This window comes from Haliotis rubra, unplaced genomic scaffold (assembly GCF_003918875.1).
Source record: "Haliotis rubra isolate DU_JTF1 unplaced genomic scaffold, ASM391887v1 Scf827, whole genome shotgun sequence".
Lineage (NCBI taxonomy): Eukaryota > Metazoa > Mollusca > Gastropoda > Lepetellida > Haliotidae > Haliotis > Haliotis rubra.
Genome location: NW_025767554.1, coordinates 299,136 through 321,339, shown reverse-complemented (window position 1 = coordinate 321,339; position 22,204 = coordinate 299,136). Strand labels below are relative to the sequence as shown.

General features: G+C 42.2%; 1 protein-coding gene across 1 annotated transcript; it reads right to left on the bottom strand.

Annotated features, from left to right (window-relative positions):
• Positions 1 to 7,945: 7,945 nt before the first annotated feature.
• Positions 7,946 to 20,917, bottom strand: LOC124262204 (oxalate:formate antiporter-like). The gene is made up of 11 exons (XM_046696664.1): positions 20,784 to 20,917; positions 19,090 to 19,279; positions 18,614 to 18,740; positions 14,706 to 14,845; positions 14,046 to 14,175; positions 13,297 to 13,385; positions 12,169 to 12,298; positions 11,629 to 11,751; positions 10,367 to 10,576; positions 8,847 to 8,946; positions 7,946 to 8,209 (listed from the first exon to the last, which is right to left on the bottom strand). The coding sequence occupies exons 1-11, from the start codon at positions 20,899 to 20,901 to the stop codon at positions 8,103 to 8,105; spliced, it is 1,464 nt and encodes a 487-aa protein (XP_046552620.1). The 5' UTR covers positions 20,902 to 20,917; the 3' UTR covers positions 7,946 to 8,102.
• Between the last annotated feature and the right edge of the window lie 1,287 nt (positions 20,918 to 22,204).

Sequence of the window (22,204 nt, the reverse complement as noted above, 5' to 3'; positions counted from 1 at the left end):
CAACTAGATCAAGACCGTGACACGCGGAAAGCACTATATAAGAAGTACCATAGAGCTTTCATTATCGTGGATGGGACTGATACTGCCCTTATGGCAACCAGCATGGGACTAGGTGCGGCAGGTGCTGGGTTGTTAGCCACCACCGTGGCCTCACCTATAGTGCTAAGTATTGAAATAACAGCTGGGGTGGTAGGGGTGGCAGGGTTGGTGTTTAAGTTTGCATCAAGCAGACTGCATCGCAAGGCATTGAAACATGACGAGATCAGGGTTCTAGCCGAAGCAAAGCTGAACACGGTAAGTGAGCGTATTTCCACGGCACTCACTGACAGTAAGATCTCAGAGGAGGAATTTCGTTCAATCCTCTCTGAACTCGACAAGTACCGTAAGATGAAACAAGAAATCCGATCCAAGTCTCGTAAGGCTGCTATCAGCGAAGACGAGAAAAAAAGTACATAGAACAGGGGGTACGAAAAGCCCAGCACGCATTCATTATGAACACCAAAGAGATCATAGGCGATTCACTTAAAACTGTTTCATCGAGGTCAACACGACATAGAGATATCACGATAGCACCACGTGATCAGGATCACGGTCATAGTGGCACAATAGTGTCACGTGTGGCTGGGAAGTTAACTGGGGATTCAAAAGTAGTATATACAATAAAGCTTTACAGCGACCTTTCTTGAAAAGAGATCTCGTACCCCCACTTTATCTACCACTACCTGACACACCTTGCCTCGCTGACCTGTGAAAATCACTCTGTACAGGTCATGATCTACCTTACTCCAGTCCACTTTCGCGTTTTGCTGTTCGAGCAGAGCAGCAGCTTTTGCGGAAAACTTGCGGTGATACTGATGAAAGAGTTGATTTTCATACTGGGGATGCATCTCCAGGATATTACGTTCATACCTGTCCAACTCCTTGTCCCTCTGTGGCCACCTGATACACATGATGTTTTTATATCTACCAAATGCAGTGACGAACATGCTGATGATAAGAGGCATTGTCATCCTGGCATCAACCTAGGGTTTAAGAAGCATTTGTGTGTCGTTAAAAGCGAATGAGTGGGCTGTAGTGGACATCTCATCTGGGATCATAAGGAGAGCTAGATTTATATCCTTACCCTCCCAGATCTGTTTCCTCAGTGCTGGCGACACTATTTCGACCTCCGGTATGCCAAGCAGGTTGTAGTTGTTGATCTGTGTTGGCAAGTTTCCTCTTGTAGACATGGGGTCGTCAGGAGCAAATCTGGCAGAGAATAATGTAGTTCCTGACTGGGCCCGGGGTATTCCTGTAACATTGTCTTGATAACTGTGATCAATCTCTTGCTGTGGTTGTATATATAGCTTGCAACTGGTTGGAATGTCTATTATCCACTTTGTCCGTTAGACTGGCTACCTGTTGTTGCAATTGCTGAACTGTAGTCAGTAATGTCGCCATATTCGCCTGACTGTCGTTTCCACGTGGTTCCGGTTTATGGACCAATTCCTTGGGAGAGCTGAGTACGGTCGATTGTCTATGGTGATATCGGCGTAACGACGTCTCGAACTACTCGCCTCTGGCTCTTCGGTTTCGGTTCCATTGTGATCTTGCTCTCCTACGTCTTCGGTTGTGTCACGATTGTTTTCTGGTGGAACAGGACCTGTGATCGTGGCGAAACGCCTCGTACGTTTCCTTCGGCTTGCTCGAGGCATGATGGATCAATGGATATGTTAAAAGGTGTTTCACCGCGATAACCAAAACTTTTCACTCACAGACTTTCCACTCACAGCATAAACCATACTAACATGGCGAACTATCGCTAGTAACTGCGCATGACTGGAAGTAGAAATTCAGAAACTGCGCATGAGCGGAAATAACCTGTGCATTAAAGTAAGACTGGCTCCTTAAATGGAGATGAAGTGGGACTGACCCGCCTGCTATGTAAACCAGGAATATATTGGCGTAGCGACAATGGTGACAAACAATATTGGTATGTCATAACATTTGTTCACCCCAGCATATGGTGTACATTGAAACGTGTCTAGACTCCCCTCAGGGAAAAACAGGATAACTTACCACGAATGCCGCGTAATACTGATAATTAATATACTATACTAGATATATATGTGAGGTGCCGTGTGTAAACTAACACACATTAATCAACCCATGTGAATGGTAACAAATGCATATCAAGGGATACTGTACGTAACAAGAAGTTGGATAGTTGTTGGTCTTCCCGTTATTATAAACCTAGTTAATTACATTAACCGACATTTAACATGGGAGTAACTGTTACTGTAGAGGAGATACCTTAATAAGCCATTCGAAACATCACGTTAAAGCGCTGGGTTCCAGATTTAAGTAAGAGGTTTATAATGTACCATTAGACTGCCTCCAGTCTTAAACAAGTTTATCTCCTAATTGATTGAATTCCAACTTGCTCCAGAACATTGCACCCCCACTTCTGTTGTTAAGATGCAAAAATCTGTCCGTTGTCAAGGGTTAACCCCAAATAACATTCATCAAAACGAGTTCTTCATTCTGTTGTTGATGACATTATATTTGATATCTCTTTGGTGTGAAATACTATTTATCAGGCATTGCACTCTAGGGAAATTAGGTTTCATCTAAAGTCAGCCTCAGTGATATTATATTTTGAATACAAGCAGAAACAATAAGCAAGTTACTTACATAAAAGGCACCGCCTGCACTTGACACTGATGCAAACAAACTGGCCTATCTTCAAATTTTGTTATGTATAGAAAATCTTCCCAATTGAACAGAACTCCCAGGTTTATACTTAGCTCTTCAAAAGCATCGTGTAATATCTGCCTACTTGTATCCAATGATATATTTGCTGTCACCGTGGTTTGTGCATAATACAGTCTGTAATTACACACCTTGCTGCCTTCCTATGTACAAAACAGCCTCCGTGGTGTAGTGGTTAGAGCGTCCGCCCGGAGAGCGGAAGGTCGCGGGTTCGATCCCCGACCGCATCATACCTAAAGACGTTAAAATATGGTACTTGTTAGTCCCTGCCTGGCGCCCGGCATTAATGGGTACAACGAGGATTGGTCGGCTCGGAGTCAGTATAATGTGTCTGAGTGGGGTATTCATGCTTCACTGCAGCATGGTATCTCAGTGGGCTAGCACTATAAAACCAGCTTCAGTCTGGGCTAGTACAAGCAGCCGCACATACACATACACACGCATGCTCGTCGTCATATGAGCGAAATATTCTCAAGCACGACGTAAAACCCAATTACTCACCTCACCTCACCTCACCTCACCTATGTACAAAAGACATGACCTGTTAAATAGGCCAGTGTGTTTGTGGACTCACCTTTTAATATATCAAAAATATCTTTATCTTTAAAGGGGCACTGATCCAGACAGATTCCCGTTTCAAACAATCTAATCACGACGTCGAGCCACCAGGTGGTCCCTCGACCGTGACGGACACGGGGACTGGGCAACTGTCTAGAACAAATGAGACAAATGAGACCTAAACAATGAGACAATAAGACGGCGGGTGGCCATCAGATGCCGTTGTTTGAAAATATCCCCGGTAGTTCTAGTCTTACGGTAATAAAATATCCCAGGTAGTTCTAGTCTTACTGTAATAAAGTATCCCCTGTAGTTCTAGTCTTACTGTAATATAGTATCCGAGCAATGTAAGCCTTTTCGGATTTTCTGATGCGTGGATGGTATAACACTGATCCAGTTTGTTTTTGTGGTATTTAGCTCGATAGGTAATGATATCATGTAACACCTTGTTATCTATTTACCTAGGATATTAAAAATACACATTTGATTTTTGTATCCTCAATACAGCGTCGACCCCACAGTCTTTTAGGGAATAAAAATTGCATGTAATACAGTGATTACTGTTCCCTTGTTTTAACCCATGTTTGGTGGTTTTAAACCTGCGCCTGTTTATTTGTCATCATTCACTTGATGGCCAGTTAATGAATTTATAACGGGTATAATGAGCGGTAACACGACTGCGCAGTATGGATGTGCAACAAGAGGAATTATCATGGCAAAAATATAAGAAGTACATTGACTTTTCTTTCAATCCTAACATTATTTACAACTGGGAAATGAAGTTAAACTTAAAAATATTTTCATTTGTTATCGTGACAATGAAATAATAATGGTAAAATGATGACTACAATGATGACTAGATGACTTTCCACTGAAACTGTATTTCATCTTTGTTGAAGAATATCCTTTTGTAAGGATAGGCCTTTATACTATCAACTGCGCTTGAGGGCGGCGCAGCAGAGATCTCAACCCAGTCAAGAATTCTGGGATATCACCCGGGTAGTCAGGGAAAAACAATAACAAAAGCAACAACCAGTCTTGGGTAATTGATCAGTGTCCCTTTAAACCGTCTCACAAAGCTATACAATTGTAACCATTATGTTTTGCAAATGTTGTGTTTAATTTTGTCATTCGTTTTTGCCTGGAAAAGAGGAAATCTTCATGCCACGACTGAGTGCCGCCAATCGAAACATCGCCATAGGCCGCCTTGATTGTAAGCCAAAACCCCTGTGGACAAAAGCCCCCTAGGACAAAAAAACAACCTTGGACAAAAGCCTCTTAGGTAAAAAAGCCATAAGGACAAACAAACAAAACAATGAGGACCTCTGGACAAAACCCCCAAATGAGGACCTCTGGACAACCCCCAAAATGAGGACCTCTGGACAAAACTCCAAAATGAGGACCTCTGGACAAAACCCCAAAATGAGGTCCTCTGGACTAAACCCCCAAATGTGGACCTCTGGACAAAACCCCTAAATGAGGACCTCTGGACAAAACCCCTAAATGAGGACCTCTGGACAAAAGCCCTAAATGAGGACCTCTGGACAAAACCCCCAATTGAGGACCTCTGGACAAAACCCCCAAACATGTTTTAACTGCTGAGTGTTTGACTTAAGTGACATTTTTTGTTTGAATCAGTAATAGAGATTATCAGTGATAGGGATTAACAGGCTTCATTAATAAACTTAGCATTTCGTTTGTAAACATTATTTAGGGTGACGCTGACTTCAAGAGTATTAAAAGTTAGAATTTGGGTGTGTATACATTATTAAGTATTTCAACTCACTGTCATATTGTAACTGGTAGAAATATATGCTCCATAAACTAAGCAGGCAGTAGCATTCCAGCATGGAGATATTGAAGAATAACAAGGGCGGTGTCAAGTAAGCTACAGAGGTTATATGTATACCAAGAAGAGCACTGGAAAGTCCCAAGGTTTTTTTGTCCTGGGTGTTTTGTCCTAGGGGGCTTTTGTCCACAGGGTTTTTTGTCCGCACACCGGCTGAAGGAGTCGCAATCTGCATTTGCCCAACATTTCAACGCTCATCGGAGCACCATATCGTACGGATCAGATCCGTCTTCAAGTCCCATTTCTTATCATAGGATATTTTCGGAGTCTAAACATCAAATTGTGTTCGTTTACACGATTTTTATGTAGAATTAATTGTTGATTCATAATTAATTTTTGATTTTAGGGTTTGTCATCGAAGTGACACTACCAAGTGCCAGTGAATAAAACATAATATAGGAAATGTTTCTACAACTATTATTATAAGCAATGTCGCGATCACTCGTCTTAATTACTGTAAAATTACTGGTTACAATTTTATAAGGATGGTGTGCTGTATAGCTTTGTGAAACGGTTTGATAGGCGAGTCCACAAACACACTAACCTAGTTTTACAGGTCATGTCTTTTGCACGCAGCAAGGCAACACTGACTAAAGCTGTATTAAAGCACAAACAACGGTAACATGAGGTGAGGTGAGGTGAAATTGGGTTTAACGTCGTGCTTGAGAATATTTCGCTCATATGACGACGTGCATGCGTATGTATGTGTATGTGCGGTTGCTTGTACTAGCCCAGACTGAAGCTGGTTTTATAGTGCTACCCCACTGAGATACCATGCCGCAGTGAAGCATGAATACCCCACTCAGACACATTATACTGACTCCGAGCCGACCAATCCTTGTTGTACCCATTAATGCCGGGCGCCAGGCAGGGACCAACAAGTACCATATTTTAACGTCTTTTGGTATGACCTTCAGATCCGTAGGACAGCGACGTCTGTGTTTACATGACAATGCATGTTTACGTGACGATGTGAAAATGTAACTATTTGTTGATCCTATAAATTATATCGTACTATTCGTGATATTTAGTTCGGATATATACTAGGCGTCATTAATAAAGGGTCAAATGATAAATAGCACATGTAAAGAAAAGTTTCTCAGAAATAATAGAACTAAGATTAAGAGTGGCATCATAATGTTTTATGTGTTGACAAATGTGACACATCGTGACATAGAGACAAAAAGTTCAAACAGCGCCAGCAAACATCAGTTGTATGGACAGACAGACAGACACAGACACACACACACACACAGACACACACACACACACACACACACACACACACACACACACACACACACACACACACCACCCCTCAAATCAAGATGACAAACATGAAGCACTCGGTCGTTCAATATCTTGTGTACCCTCTTAGCGCGCCCAAGACACAGGTGCACCTTGTTCTCATGCTCCTTATCAAGTTCATAAAGAAGGCTTGTAGAATCGCATTCCATTCCTCTACTAGAGCTCTGCGGAGTCCTGGGAGATCTACTGGTGCTGGGTGATGTGTGTACACACGTCGCGTTCAACCCAGGCATGCTCCATTGGGTTGAGGTCTGGCGTGCATCCGCTCTACACCCTGCTGCCTAAGGAATTCCGTGACAACCCTGGCCCTATGAGGCCTGGCGTTATCGTCTTGCAGTTAAGTCGGTCGACCATAAAAGCCATGCATAGCTTGCAGAAAGGGCACTGCTATAGGAGCCAGAATCTTGTCCCGATAACGCTGTCGGGTAAGATTACTGTTGGCCACGTGCAATGGAGTACGTCCAGAAGGAGTTATCCCTGCCCAAACCATGACCGGTTCCCCTGCCACAAATGCATCTGTGATTTGCTTTCCATTGCGACGATAAATCCTCTGCCGACCATCATCGAAGGACAAATTGAATGTGCTTTCATCTGTGAAGAGCACACGAGACCATTGACGTTGATTCCAGCGGCCCTGATGTCTACTCCATCTCAAACGCGCCTGCCTGTGACGTGGTTTTCGTAGTGGACGAACTGCAGGTCGCCTACTGCGGAGTGGGGCTGCCCTTAAAAGTCGCCGAACGGTGCTCCTGGATATCCTTACAATGTTAACATTGAAGTTTTCTGTCTGAAGAGCTGCTGCGTTAGGAATCTGTTACGTAACAGCGTTAACAATGTGCCTGTCATCTCGGACTGTTGTGACTCTGGAGCGACCTGGTCGTCGTGCATATTCCACGGACCCATTGGCTTGAAATCTCTGCCACAGTCCACCAATAGCACTCTGATTCACATTAAAGCAGACATCAACCTGCCGCTGAGTTTGACCACATTCCAAAAGGCATATAGCCTGATCCCTAACGTCTCATTTTAAGCTGCTATTTCAAACAGGTACATGAACAGCAAACGACACTTAAAAAGTGTATTGTCCTCCACTTTCGATGGATAAAGAGGCTAAGTGGCAGGTGTATTTCCATATTGACAATTTGAATAAAAATGTGCCATTTGTAACAAAATGTATCGGACGTTAGAAACGTAATAATGACATTTCAACGGCCTGATGTGTTTTTTCCAAACTGTTAAGTAAGTTTGTAAAACATTCAGTTGTATATATTTCAAACAAAAACGAGGAGTTTTAAGAAACAGTGTTACCAATAGCTTGACTCTTCATTAATGACGCCGAGTAACAGACAGGTAGGAAACATAGATCGCTATGGTTCATCTCTATTGTATTTTCCGTCAATGTTTATCAATGTCAGTCATATTACCTTCAATCATTTCACTGGCAGTTGTTTCCCAGCCACCTCAACAGAAACAGACACCTTACATAGGCAAGTTTTATTTTGGCATCGTACAGTGTGGAATATGATATCTTCCTATGTACATGCGTTTTACCTCTTTTCAACAACTGTGGGCGTTTTGATATAGCGCTATTGTCGGGTGCTTATATTTTCTTCCGACTGTTGTTCAGTTTCACATTTTACAGACGGGTATCAATGGATTTCTCGACGTGTTTGTTTCCAAACTTTTTATCCTTCCTCTTGGCCAGTCGGTACTGTACAAGCATTCCACAGCACAAACAGAAACCTGCAGAAACGAACAAGAACAATACCCAATTGAAACAAATGTGTCATTTGTAAAGCATGACGCCCCCGGTGGCAACCATGAAATAATAATGAATTTCAATGGATTTAAATGTTGAAATCGCCGCGAGAAATCAAGTTATACCATTATGAACCTGTGGGTAATTATTTCGGCAATATATTGTTTCCTATTCCTACGATTAAGTGACTTGTGTTTGGAGTAGAAAGTCACGACGTGTCAGTGGGAGGTAAGCCCGACGTGGTGCATGTCTCAGACGTTTACCACGTCGGCGAAATCCTTGACCTCGTAAAGGGAAGCTGACAAAGTTGGAATAATAATGAAGGTGTGTCTTGGATTCGAACAATATATTCCAACATGTGTCCACTTAAACTTAAGGCGTCGCACCCACCCACCCGTGAAGATCCGGTTTACAACTGGTCTTCATCAACCCATGCTTGTTGTAAGAGGTGATTAATGGGGTCGGGTGGTCAGGCTGTTGACTCGGTTCATCCATGTCATCGTACCCCAATAGCGGAAATCGATGCGAACAATGCCAGCCACTGGATTATCTGTTCCAGACTCGAATGCAACGATAAAAAAATGGTCCCAACACCTACTATGAGTATATATATGTACGTACTGAACATGATCCCTCCGGCTCCTATGTACAGTATCCCTTGCCATCCAATAGCGGATTTCAGCTGTGACGTCAGGAGCGCACCTGCCAGCTGAACTACAATCTGGAACAGAGAGGAATAATGTATATTTTGTGGCCAAATGTCGACTTTTCTGTTCTTTTCTGGGGTAATTTCTTTTTGGATAAAATCTCCTTTTTTTGGAAACTCCCATGATATCATTTGGTGGGCGTCATACTCTGCAGAACTAAAATTGGCAAGACGATAGTCGTTACAGTTTGTTGTGCCTGCAACTGAAAAATGTCGGAAACTGTTTTCAACAGAACAGTCACTCACAGTGAAGCTGTCATGTGTATGCAAGCTCCAACACGCCTTGTCTCACGATTGAGCGTGTTCTGAACTGATACCTGAGCTTAACGACTATCGCAAGTGAAAGTGTGGGGTTACGAAAAATCCAAGCGCAGAACCGTTTGTGGGTCAATGTGAAGGCAGAAGGTCATTGATTCGATCACATGCACACGAATGTGAACACTGTTGAACATTAAACCGAACTCCAGCGAACAAAGGTACACTCGTGTCTCCTTATGTACTCACGGAAATAGAGATAAACATATTAGCTGTTTTGTGTAACTTTGAACACAACTAAAGTTTGATTGTAAACTATTCTATATAACTATCGTTTTTCCCAACTGTTTTTTTTCCAGCAGTTTTTGTGAAATCATCCGAAATAGATGAGTTTACAGGAGAGCAAATCGTGTCATTTTACCCCTTGAAATTTCATCGAAGTCAAAACGGATATTTCTGATGCAAGCTATAGTATGCAAATAATCTCCATAGGTTCGCGTACATGATATATTTCATGAAAAACGTCATATACCATTCATTCTTTATTTCTTTTACCCTAATTGATATACAAAGTAATTGATTTAGGGATGATTGTACTATAATTACGAGCTCATTCACAGCTTTGATTGTCAATTGCACAATCGCTATGGCAACGCACGTGCAAATGCATCTTCCAGTGTAAACAGTGCTGCAGGTTGTTGCTACCACCCATTGTTGATTGTGACGTAAGTTCATACATGTTTCTAAATTTGTTCAAAATCTGCAATTTTTTGTTGTTTTTACCTGTAAAATGGCATTTTGGATGGTGATTAGAGGACCAAAATTAAAAGGCCTAGTTGGGGAAAAACATATTTTTTTAAGTATTTGTTAACACTACCTATTTTAATGAAGTAATAAACAAATAACCACTAATTTAAAATAGACGACAATGTTTCATTTTCGAAATATAAGACCTGTATTCTAAGATTTTGTATATAGAGACTGGATAGTGTTTGAGCTGCTGGTGCAAAACAAGATATTCTAAATTGAAATTATGAGCCGAAATATGTTTTTTTGTGCAACAGTTTGTGATGGCAGAAAATTTGACAACGTCTATACTTAGATTTGGATGCACCAGCGTGTGGCTGAGAGTCTCCCTGTAAATGACAGGAAGAACAGGCAGTTGATGTCGTAAACTCACCATGCAGGTGTAGAGTAGGCCGTAGTTGACGCTGTAGTACTTCTGACCATACAGCGAGACTGTCAATGAGATCATTAGGGCGTAGAATCCCGAGATTGTCCCGTAGATCAGACACAGCCAGATCATCAGCATCACTTTCCCGCCATATTCACACAGGGTGAAGGTCGCTCCTGCTGTTCCAAACACCCCGATGACAATGGTGAGTGATTCCTGTGTGAGAGTTATTCGGGTGATTAACATAAATCATTCATACATATATAACATATTTGTAGGAATGTGAAAGAACGCATGAAGGTTATTCTTTGATAAAGTAGGTCAGTCTTTCATATTGTTAGCAGTTAATGTAACTGTTTGACACTTTCAGAGAAGCTGGGACCCGTGAAGATCCGGGGTAGAATAGGCCTTCAGCAACCCATGCTTGCTACAAAAGGCGACTATGCTTGTCGTAAGAGGCGACTAACGGGATCGGGTGGTCAGGCTCGCTGACTTGGTGGACACATGTCATCGGTTCCCAATTGCGCAAATCGATGCTCATGCTGTTGATCCCTGGATTGTCTGGTCCAGAGTCGATTATTTACAGACCGCCGCTGTATAGCTGGGATATTGCTGAGTGCGGAGTAAAACTTAACTCACTCACTCACTCAGAAGCTGGTAAGTGACAGTGATGGCAAATTATTTTACGACACTGTTGTATGGGACTTTGATGTGTCGAAGGGTTGTCTCGAAGTATAAGTTTGATCACAGCATATTCCTTATTTAGTCATCATGTTGCGGTTGTGTCGCACCTCGGATAAGTATTAACGTGGGTCCCTACAGCTTCGACGCAATGCTTTGTGATCGTAGCTTCTTGTACCGTTGTCAGACATGAGTGAAGAAAGACCGAACAGAAAAGATGAATGTACCATATAAAAAAAAACTTAAAGGAATTTTGCATCTCTTAACGCTGAAACTAAATAGGTACAAAGAGGCATGTCCGTTGAAGGATATATTTTACATGAACTTGTTGAGAATCAATAATACTTCAACAAGAGATCTTGTAAACATTTAAGTACATCCTTAAGAAATGACGATTTTCGTTCTACAGAAACTAAAAAAAGGATCATGTTCGTTTGCGGACTATCCACCTATAACTGAATCATTCATTTTTCAATTATTTCAAAAGCGGAATTTGGAGATTCGAATTCCAGAATATGAATACAGCTACGAACTAAAAGTAAACTATTTTAACTTTGACTCCTCCCGCTAAACACCCCTGGACGTACCCTGTAGCCAATCTTGTCCCCCACGGCTCCCCAGAACGGTCGCCCCAGAGCATTAAAGGCCGATCCGACAGAGCCAGCCAGAGCCAGAAAATAGTCATCTTTGATGAAAGTCTGGGAAAATGTCTGCAAATAAACATGACTGCAATGAGGTAAAGTATATTCCTTTCAAATCGATATTGTTGTTAGTTTTTTTATTCTTTAGTTTCTGAAAAAAGTATTCTTATTACACATAAACACACGCAAACACACACACACACAGACAGACACAGACACACACACACAGACACACATCCCAATAAACCAAAGAAGAGAAGTGCCATGGCTGTCCACAGTGAAACCAGAACAAATGTACTTTAAAAAACATCATGCATGCATCCTGATTTAATAAAATGTAAGTTGAATGCTCAAATGCAAAATTGCCTTAATGATGACGCTTGTATTGTCAACACAATATTCCCGCTGTTGGGATTACAAAGCCCAGTTGGCTGCAATGCTGTACAAATCGTTGTAAAATCCCCTCACTCACTTTCTCACTCTTACCTTGTAGAAGTTCGTCACAAAGAAAATGCCAAGGGCCACACAGCCGTAGATGACCCACAGCAAGTAGAACAACTTCGACCGAAGAACCTGACGTGGAGTGTAGTTGCCATCGTCGTCATCAGTGTCACCACTGGGGACGGCCATGCAAAGGTTGGTTAGTCAGCATTGCCTCCATATATCAGTGGGCAGTTACATAATACAGTTATTAATATTGTTGTGTTCCGTCATATCTGATGCAGTTCCCTATTTTGACCTTTGCCATGTGTTCCCACTTTGTCTGAATCGAAAAATGACTTTTTAGACAATTTTTCCAATATTGACTCTGTTCATAGAAGCGTCTTATGAAAAAGGAAATGTTTTTTGTTGCATGTATCACAGCAAGGAAGGTTCCCCTATAGTTGTTTGGTTCATTACGGTCAAGAGAAGAGGGTTTCAGAACAATACACACTGGACTGGAGGCAACATGGGCTGTAGGCATTACATGAAGACGCCAAAAGATTTAACGACAATAATTTGGAATCGAACCAAAGAAAGCTTGTTGTGTTTCCTGGTGTATATCGGTTCTCTGTTGAACTACACGATCTGTCGATTATCTGCAATTTTCTGCAAGATCTGTGACAACCTTCCAGTGACCATGTATCTGTAATTTACCGCCCTCAAATTTATTGTATAATATCACGTTTTGCTTCATTTTTCCTTCTGTAACTCTCCCCAGGAAGAGAAATGCAGACATATCTGTTAATACTTTAAGTAACGTTAATCAATCTGCCTTTGCAAGTTATTGATATTTTATAATGTATCATATTCACAGAAGAACATCGTCGTGACGTAGATGGCTTCGACCAGTGCCGTCTCACCACTATCAGAAGGCGTTGCCAAAATTGTCATAATCCTCCACCCATTTCAAACAATACTGGTCCGTGGGGTAGCCAAATGGTCACGCTGAAGACCCGGGTTCGATTCCCCACATGGATGCAATGTGTGAAGCCCATTTCTGTTGTACTCCGCCGTGATATTGATGGAATATTGCCAAAAGCGGCGTAAAACTAAACTCACTCACTCAAACAATAATACATTTACAACTTGTTCAACACTTGACTACCAATCGTCCATAATAAACAAAGCCACCTGTCTGTGCTGGATACTGTGTCGAGATCTTCTTTCAACTTTTCATCTGGCATCTTCTCTTGGTCAGGGCTCTTCTCCGCATTGTCCTCCTGTATAGCCAAATCGTCACAGTACAAAGTTAAACATTAATGTTAAAAAATGTTAAAAAAATAACCTAACATGTTTTTTTTGTTTTATACAATTATTTTCGGTTTAAACAAGAAATGACTCCAGTGTAGTTTTTATTGAAGCAATATCTTATGAGTAACAGATTCCTATAGTTCTTAAAACAAGAATATCTTCACAGACTACTTACTTAATCGTTGAAAACAATGTAGGCAACGATAGGAAAAGTGTGAAATACGTCAGCTCAAATAATATAACACAAGCGTCGAAAGTAGTCCGCCAGGAGGCGTTGCACAACATTTTTGTTGTTTTGTTTTATGGAAACAGAATCGTCAATAACCACAGCCAAACGCCATGGAATCACTTTTACTTCATGTGAATGCCGTAAATTACATTATCATATGTCAATTCATGTTAAGTATATCCGTTGTTTGAGAATAAATGTCTCAATAAGCCTTAATAGATTCCTTAATTTTTACGACAGACAATCCTGAACACACATATTGGAAAACACCTATTGATGTATTCTTTTATACAAAATAATAGTGTAATACGCGCGTTCTTGTTTCCTTTGTTATTGACTTGTTCAAGGTTACGGAAAGAGGTGATTGGCAGCCAATACAAGAGATACAAGATATAGTAACCTGTGTGGGCGTGTCAGTGGGCGTGGCTATGAGGAAGAGGACGGCGAGGATCTGTATGGCTGTGTAGACCCCGCCCAGCAGCAGGAAGCTGTATGGTACCCTGTCTAGAAGGGAGCTCTGTGTGAAGTACCTAGACAGGATACAATCGGTATCAAAGTGTAATTACTGAAACAGTCAGTTTATCTGTGAGTTAAGGCTATAGAAGTCACGTGTCTCAAACGGTATGCTAAACAGCCAGCGGTGTGATCAAGGACACTATACTGCTGCCACTCACCCATCCTCCAGCCAAACACATTAACTCACGGTAGTTTCCGGAACACAAGTAGTTTTGTTTAATGTTTCTTGGCAACAAATGTTGACTTAAGAAAAAATTCTTCTTGAAAATATATCTTTTTACGTGCCTTATGAATAGTTTGATTTAAGATTTTTACTGTATATCACCTTTAATCTCAACTTCACCGTGTATACTTCACGAGTTTGTGTAAAGACGCTCGTTTGCTGTTTTAACAAACAAATCACAGTCTGGTTCCATCGAAAGAGAAACAAATAAGCGAGTTTGAGACCAATGATGAACACATATCAGACCCCTGAGAAAGGAAATAAACTCTTCGTTGCACGTGTAACACCAACGCGGTTTGGTGAACAGTTAGAGACACTTACAAATCATCTTTTATTGTTTCATCAGGGGAGACGTTGTCAGGGTTGATGAAGGCCGTGACGACCTGGTTGAACACGAAGGTTCCAAACCCGATTCCACAGATAATGATGCCTGTCACCAGACCTGATCTGTTGGGAAACCACTGAAACAGAGGATGTTTGTATAGTGTGGATGGATACTTCCGGTTATCCCGGGCTGAATGGTTTGTAGTCATCCCGCACTAACTGGCCACCATATTTCGGTCAGCGGCATGCTGTAAATCGACCTGGTCATCATGATGGCAGACAATCCACCAAGTCGCCGCGATATTATCATATCCATTATTCGGTTGCCTTTGACAAGCAATGCTCAAAGTGCTTGTCCCGGCTAAGCTCGATGATTAAAAACAGGAATTACAAGTATCAGGAAAGATACAAGTTGTTTACATCTGACACAATCAACGATTCGATTTTCCCTCTTTCAAGAACAAGCAATAGCATTTGTTGCTTCAGGGTACACCCATCAGAATAATTATCCGGAACTCTTATATACATTAGCCTTATACGATACAATGCCTTTGACATTTTTGTTACACTGACGTAAATTCCCTTTCACTCAGCCCAATAACTCTTTGGAAAAAGTTATTACACGATGTGGTTTCACGTCCATGACATTCCTGTCAAGAGTGAGTATCTCTCTCTCTCCTTTACTCTTTTGCCCCTGCCACGTCGGTATTTTGAAACTGACCTTGAGGGCACAGCTCCAGGGTACACCATACTCTTCCCAGCGCCATTGACGACGCCATAGGTCAAGGTCGTCAAAAGGAGGGAACGCTGCATGGCACGCAACCAACCAAGTTACCATGATGGCACACAATCAACCAAGTTACCATGATGGCACGCAACCAACCAAGTCATCATGATGGCACGCAACCAACCAAGTCAACATGATGGCACGCAACCAACCAAGTCACCATGATGGCACGCAACCAACCAAGTCATCATGATGGCACGCAACCAACCAAGTCATCATGATGGCACGCAACCAACCAAGTCACCATGATGTCACGCAACCAAGTCATCATGATCGACTTAGTCACACATCTGACACAATCAATGATCTAATTTTCCCTCTTCCAAGAACAAGCAATAGCATTTGGTGATCCAGGGTACGCACATCAGAATATACGATGCAAGGTAACTGTGCATAACATTAAATTGCATAAAATAAAGGTTATTTGAAAAGTTATAAATATATCCCTAAATATACATGTAGCAAAGCTCTTTGCATGAAATTTCATGTCACGTATTTCGCGCGGCACGTGCACAACATCAGGCCCCGACGGGCTGCAATACATCCAGTTTCGCTCCAACGTCACCGACAGGCACGTCTTGCCTGGTGCAGACAGCATCTACGGTACAGGAGACAAGATTGGATTGGTGTTTACTGACAATTCGAGATTTCATCTTGACAACTCAGATGGCAAGGCAAGGCAGGGGTGTATAGACGGAGATGTGAACGGTATGCTGACGCGTGCGCGATTCAACGTCGACAGTTTGGTGGTGAAAACGTTATGGAATGGAGGGGGGTGGGGGTGTGGCATCACATCTCATGGCCGGACACAACTTGTCATTGTCAATGGCAATCTGGCAGGTCTGCGATACACGGATGAGATCAGTGGGCCTCATGTGTAGCCGTTCATTCAAAGACTGAGACATAGATTCACGCTTCAGCAAGGGAATGCCCGTCCAAGTATCGCTCGTATTGTGACAGATTCCCTGAGACAGCAGAACATTCCGGTACTGCCCAGGCCAGCTGTTTCTCCGTATATGTCCGCTATCGAGCACGCTTGAGTTGAAATGGAGCGACGTTTACGTCAAGTCCAGAATCTGAATTGGGACAAGCATTGGTTCAGACATGGAACAACATTCCCCAAGCTTTCTACAATCGCTTAGTGTCATCTATTCCTCGTCGTTGTTAAGCCTGCATCAACGCTAATGGTGGACACACACGATACTGAATTTGTGAACTGTCTTTTGACATCACATCTCTTCAAGGGCCTCGTCACGATGCCTAGCGTCAAATCACACAGATTTCGATATTATCTTGTCAACAGTTCAATAGTGATTAAGGATGGAAAACGCCACAACTCATGTTAACATGTTTTTGCATTAAATATGGCATAACATTAAATAATGCACAGTTACTTTATTCCAGTAGTATACAGTACCAGGAACTCTTATATATACTAAGCAGCAAAAGAAACGTCAGTTTGGAATTTTCCTTCGCAGAAACGGATAACTGTGAACTCATTTAATGTTTTGATTGTATATTGTTGACAACATCTCCAACTTTACCTGAGCAAAGACATTCCTTGCCAAACTCAGAATGGAACCCAGGAAATGGTCTCAAAAACGCAACCTAATCTCGGAGATGGTACGGTGTTCTCCATGTTTTTCATGCACCTCATGCTACACGTGCTGTTCACAAGGATCATCCCTATAAAATGCACCCCCAAACCTGGTTGAAACATTTACATTACAACATCAGCAGTGTGCCGCGACTCACGACAGCTGAGAGAAACGTGGCGCTAGGAAGACTTGAAGCTTGTCACACTGCAAAGCCGTTGCCTATCACTTCCAGGTCAACGTTCGGACCATCTACTGGCTGCAGCAACGTTTCCGGGCCACATAACCACAAATGATCACCTCGTACTGGCAGACCAAGGGTGACCACAAGACGACAAGACCGCCATGTTGTGCGACAGCATGTACAGAATCCCTTTATGCAGGCATCCGAAACAACACGCCAGACAGTGGGAACACACGGAAGACCAATTAGTACTGATACAGTACGCCGACGTCTTAACAGCGGGAACCAAGTACGCCGAACCTCAATTGCCGTAGACCTTACCGTGGACCTATCCTTACCCTCGTCATCGGCGTGAACGTCTACAGTTTGCCCTACAACACCAAAACTGGCGATACAGGCAATGGACAACTGTTCTGTTCACAGATGAGAGTCAGTACTGCGTATCAGGCGTTACTCAGACCAATGTGTTATGAAAAGAGACTCATGGGGAGGTGCAAGCATCATGGTATGGAGTGGAATAGGTTTGAGCCAGAGAGTGGGTCCTGTGGTGTTCGAGAACCTTGGTCCAGTGTGAGGATGCGGCATCACAGCGGTGCGCTACATCAAACAAGCTCTCAGACCCCCAGTCATACCACATTTCGCACGTCACCGGAACAACATTTTCCAGCATGATAGCGCCCGGTCCACACTGCCAGAGCTACACGGGACTTCCTACAGCAGAACGGTGTCACCATTATGCAGTGGCCAGCCCTTGGTCCTGATTTAAACCCAGTTGAACATCTTTGGGATGAAATTCAGAGGAGACTGAATAATGTCATACCAAGGCCGAACACAGCCGATTTATTGCGACAGGTCTTTCTGAGAGACTGGTTCCAGGTGCCACTGGCCTTCATCAATCGATTGGTGCACTCCATGCATAGACGCTGTGCTGCAGTTATCGCCGCGCGTGGTGGTCACACTAGATACTGAATTCAAGAGTCTGAATGGACTGCAAACGTTCACGTAATGTCTTGGAATTGTGCTGAGTTATTCATTGATGTGTCAAGAAATGTTTTTGATCCGCTTATTATGTCCATTTCTGTAATGATTTGATTACAGTGCCTATCTTATTTTGAATTCGTACTGACGTTCGTTTTGCTGCTGAGTATACATTAGCCTAATACGATACAATGCTTTTAAAAATTTTGAAACTGACATAAAATCCCTTTCACTCAGCCCAATAACCCTTTTGAAAGTTTCCTAAGACGATGTTGTTTCACGTCCACGACATTGCTGACAAGAGAGAGTCCCTCCCTCCCTTACTCTTTCGTCCCTCCCACGTCAATATTTTGCAACTGACCTTGAGGGCACATTTCACAGCTCCAGGGTACGCCATACTCTTCCCAGCGCCATTGATGATGCCATAGGTCAAGGCCGTCAAGAGGAGGGAATGCTGCATGGTGAAGTAGGTGAAGAGCATACCGGAACTGGAAGAGAGTACATTACGTATTGCTGTAGCACAGATACCTTGTTACGGTTTGTTACGGTTTGTTACCGCTTGTCTGTTTCACATGGAGGGAAAGGTCCGACCTGCGGCATGTTGCGGCATGTTTCGGTTTGTTACGGCTTGTCTTTTTGACGTGGAGAGAAAACAAAAATAAGAAAAAGGGCCAACAGGATTCGAATCCACAATGATGGATTTCCGGAAGTCTAAACAATGTAGCTCTGCACAGCCTATTCAGACGCTTGACCGACTGAGCCAGTCTAGTCCTCTGAAAAGTGGAAACTGTGTTTACAAAACTAAGGTTAAGATCTACACTGATTGTGGAAGAATACCTGAAGATCAGTCCACCAATCAGCGTACAAATCCTTGGAGACAGTTTCTGTTCTATCCAGCCTAATATGGGCATACAAAATGCCAAGGACAAATAGTTCGCTGTAGAGATCCAAACAGTTTCTGAGTACGTAGCATCATTTGACCCACTTCTGGCGCGCAGGTATGACGTCAGATAGGGTGTCATGTTGCCTGGAAACAAGGAAAGTGATCGTGTATGTAGTGACGGAAAGAAAATAAGTGAACGTGTCATAACAATAAGAACGTTCTCCAATATATTTGACACTTTATACTGAAGATGTCGACATTTCACTCTTATGTATATGGTTAGCTTGTTGATGTGAAAACATGATATAAAACACTCCTTCCATCACTGTAGGATTATAAATAATCCACTCCATTGATGAGATTTCTGCATTATGGGGTAGATTCTGGTGTGCTCTGCTTTATCAGTGTTTGTTCTGGAAAGTATTCTGCTCTATCGGTAAAGGCTCTGGTATATAAACCTCTCTACAAGTGAAGGTTCTGGTATATGTTCTGCTCAGTCAGGGAAGGTTCTGGTATATGTTCTGCTCTGTCAGGGAAGGTTCTGGTATATGGACCTCTTTACGAGAGAATGTTCTGGTATATGGACTCTCTACAAGTGAATGTTCTGGTATGTGGACTTCTCTATAAGTTTGGGTAGTGGTATATGGACTTCTCTACAAGTGACTGTTCTGGTATATGGACTTCTCTACAAGTGAAAGTTCTGGTATGTGAACTTCTCTACAAGTGAAGGTTCTAGTATATGGACTTCTCTACAAGTGAAGGTTCTGGTATATGGACTTCTCTACGAGTGAATGTTTTGGTATATGGATTTCTCTACAAGTGAAGGTTCTGGTATATGGATTTCTCAAGTACTGGTATATGTGAAGGTTCTGGTATATGGATTTCTCTACAAGTGAAGGTTCTGGTATATGGACTTCTACTTCTGGTATATGGACACAAGTGAAGGTTCTGGTGGTATATGGACTTCTCTACAAGTGAAGGTTCTGGTATATTGACTTCTCTACAAGTGAAGGTTCTGGTATATGGACTTCTCAAGTACAAGGACTGAAAGTTCTGGTATATGGATTCTCTACAAGTGACTTCTCTACTGGTAAGTGAAGGTTCTGGTATATGGACTTCTCTACAAGTGAAGCTTCTGGTATATGGACTTCTCTATAAGTGTAGATTCTGGTATATGGACTTCTCTACAAGTGAAAGTTCTGGTATATTGACTTCTCTACAAGTGAAGGTTCTGGTATATGGACTTCTCTACAAGTGAAGGTTCTGGTATATGGACTTCTCTACAAGTGAAGCTTCTGGTATATGGACGTCTCTATAAGTGAAGCTTCTGGTATATGGACTTCTCTATAAGTGAAGGTTATGGGTTTGTTTCCTGTCCCTGTGTCCTCCTATATCGATGCTTGTTTTGTAAAATCATTTTGTGTTGTTCATGAGACGTGTTCCTGCTGCTATCAAACCATAGTTAACTGGACTGATAACTGTTAACTGAATAACGGGATAATACATATTCATGAACACTGACACATGCAATATACACGACTGTTTTGTTCTGGAACAGCATTACCGGCTATATGGTTTCAGTATAACCATGACACAATATGTGGAGTCACGGTGAAAGGAATACTTGTTCTCTGCACAATTAACTTACCAAAGATGTATCCGGTGCTGAGGGTGCTATGAATTAGGAACCCGCCAATCACAGTCAGCATACCGCGGACAGGCAATGTGCGCAGGCGCGACAGGATGTTCGTCACCATCTCGGACATACTTTCCAGGTCTCAGTGTCTAATATGTAAGAACATCAAAACAAATGGAGTATATTTCATTCCAAACTCTAAATTCAATTACATAAAATCACTCATGTTACCAGTAGATATTGGATAACAATATGCAGTCGGAAGCTGCCGAAACAAGATCTCCACCATGAACATAATATTGGTTATTAATGGTCAAAGGTTCAAGTCAGGTATCGAATTCTTTTCCATGGCATAAAGAAATTGATTTCTAACTGGCTCTCGGGTAAGGGGCCTATTGGAACAGGCGACCAGTTTAAGAGTACATAGCCAGACGATATCGTCTGCATGTCTAAGACATCATTGGCAGACGTGTTCGTCAACTTCAAATCCAAACACCACTTTCATGGAACTCTGATCTACTCTCTCGTATTGGTGGAACAACATAAGTTGAGAAGTCATTGTCACCTCACCAGAAGAATTCAAGGAAAGTCCGGCACGTCTGGTCAACAGGGTTGGTCATGCCCGATATCGACTACTCATTGCCAATTTTCAGTTTTTACCCCCAACCTCTTTAACGATAGCTGTATCGATCACACGTTCTTTGGGTAGTATGTATTTTGAACCCTTTTTTATTGTCATGTCAATTCTCGGGCTGGAGAGATAGTTGTTTGGTATATGTGACACTGTAACTGGGGAGATCCATATTCGGTATATGTGTCACTGTAACTGGGGAGTTCTATATTCGGTATATGTGACACCGTAACTGGGGAGCTCTATATTCGGTATATGTGACACCGTAACTGGGGAGTTCTATATTCGGAATATGTGACACTGTAACTGGAGAGTTCTATATTCGGTATATGTGACACCGTAACTGAAGAGTTCTATATTCGGTATATGTGACACCTTAACTGCGGAAATCTATATTTGGTATATGTGACACCGAAACTGGAGAGCTCTATATTCGGTATATGTGACACCGTAACTGAAGAGTTCTATATTCGGTATATGTGACACTGTAACGGGAGAGTTCTATATTCGGTATATGTGGCACCGTAACTGGAGAGTTCTATATTTGGTATATGTGACACTGTAACTAGGGAGTTCTATATTCGGTATATGTGACACTGTAACTGGAGTTCTATATTCGGTATATGTGACACCGTAACTGCGGAGTTCTATATTTGGTATATGTGACACTGTAACTGGAGAGTTCTATATTCGGTATATGTGTCACCGTAACTGGGGAGTTCGATATTCGGTATATGTGACACTGTAACTGGGGAGTTCTATATTCGGTATATGTGTCCCCGTAACTGGAGAGTTCTATATT

Coding starts and splice junctions, on each gene's coding strand:
- LOC124262204 (XM_046696664.1), bottom strand. CDS start 20,901: ATGTCCGAGATGGTGACGAACATCCTGTCGCGCCTGCGCACATTGCCT. Junction 19,280..20,783: donor CAGCACCGGATACATCTTTG/GTAAGTTAATTG, acceptor CCTTGTTTCCAG/GCAACATGACACCCTATCTG. Junction 12,299..13,296: donor ACAGTATCCAGCACAGACAG/GTGGCTTTGTTT, acceptor GGCCGTCCCCAG/TGGTGACACTGATGACGACG.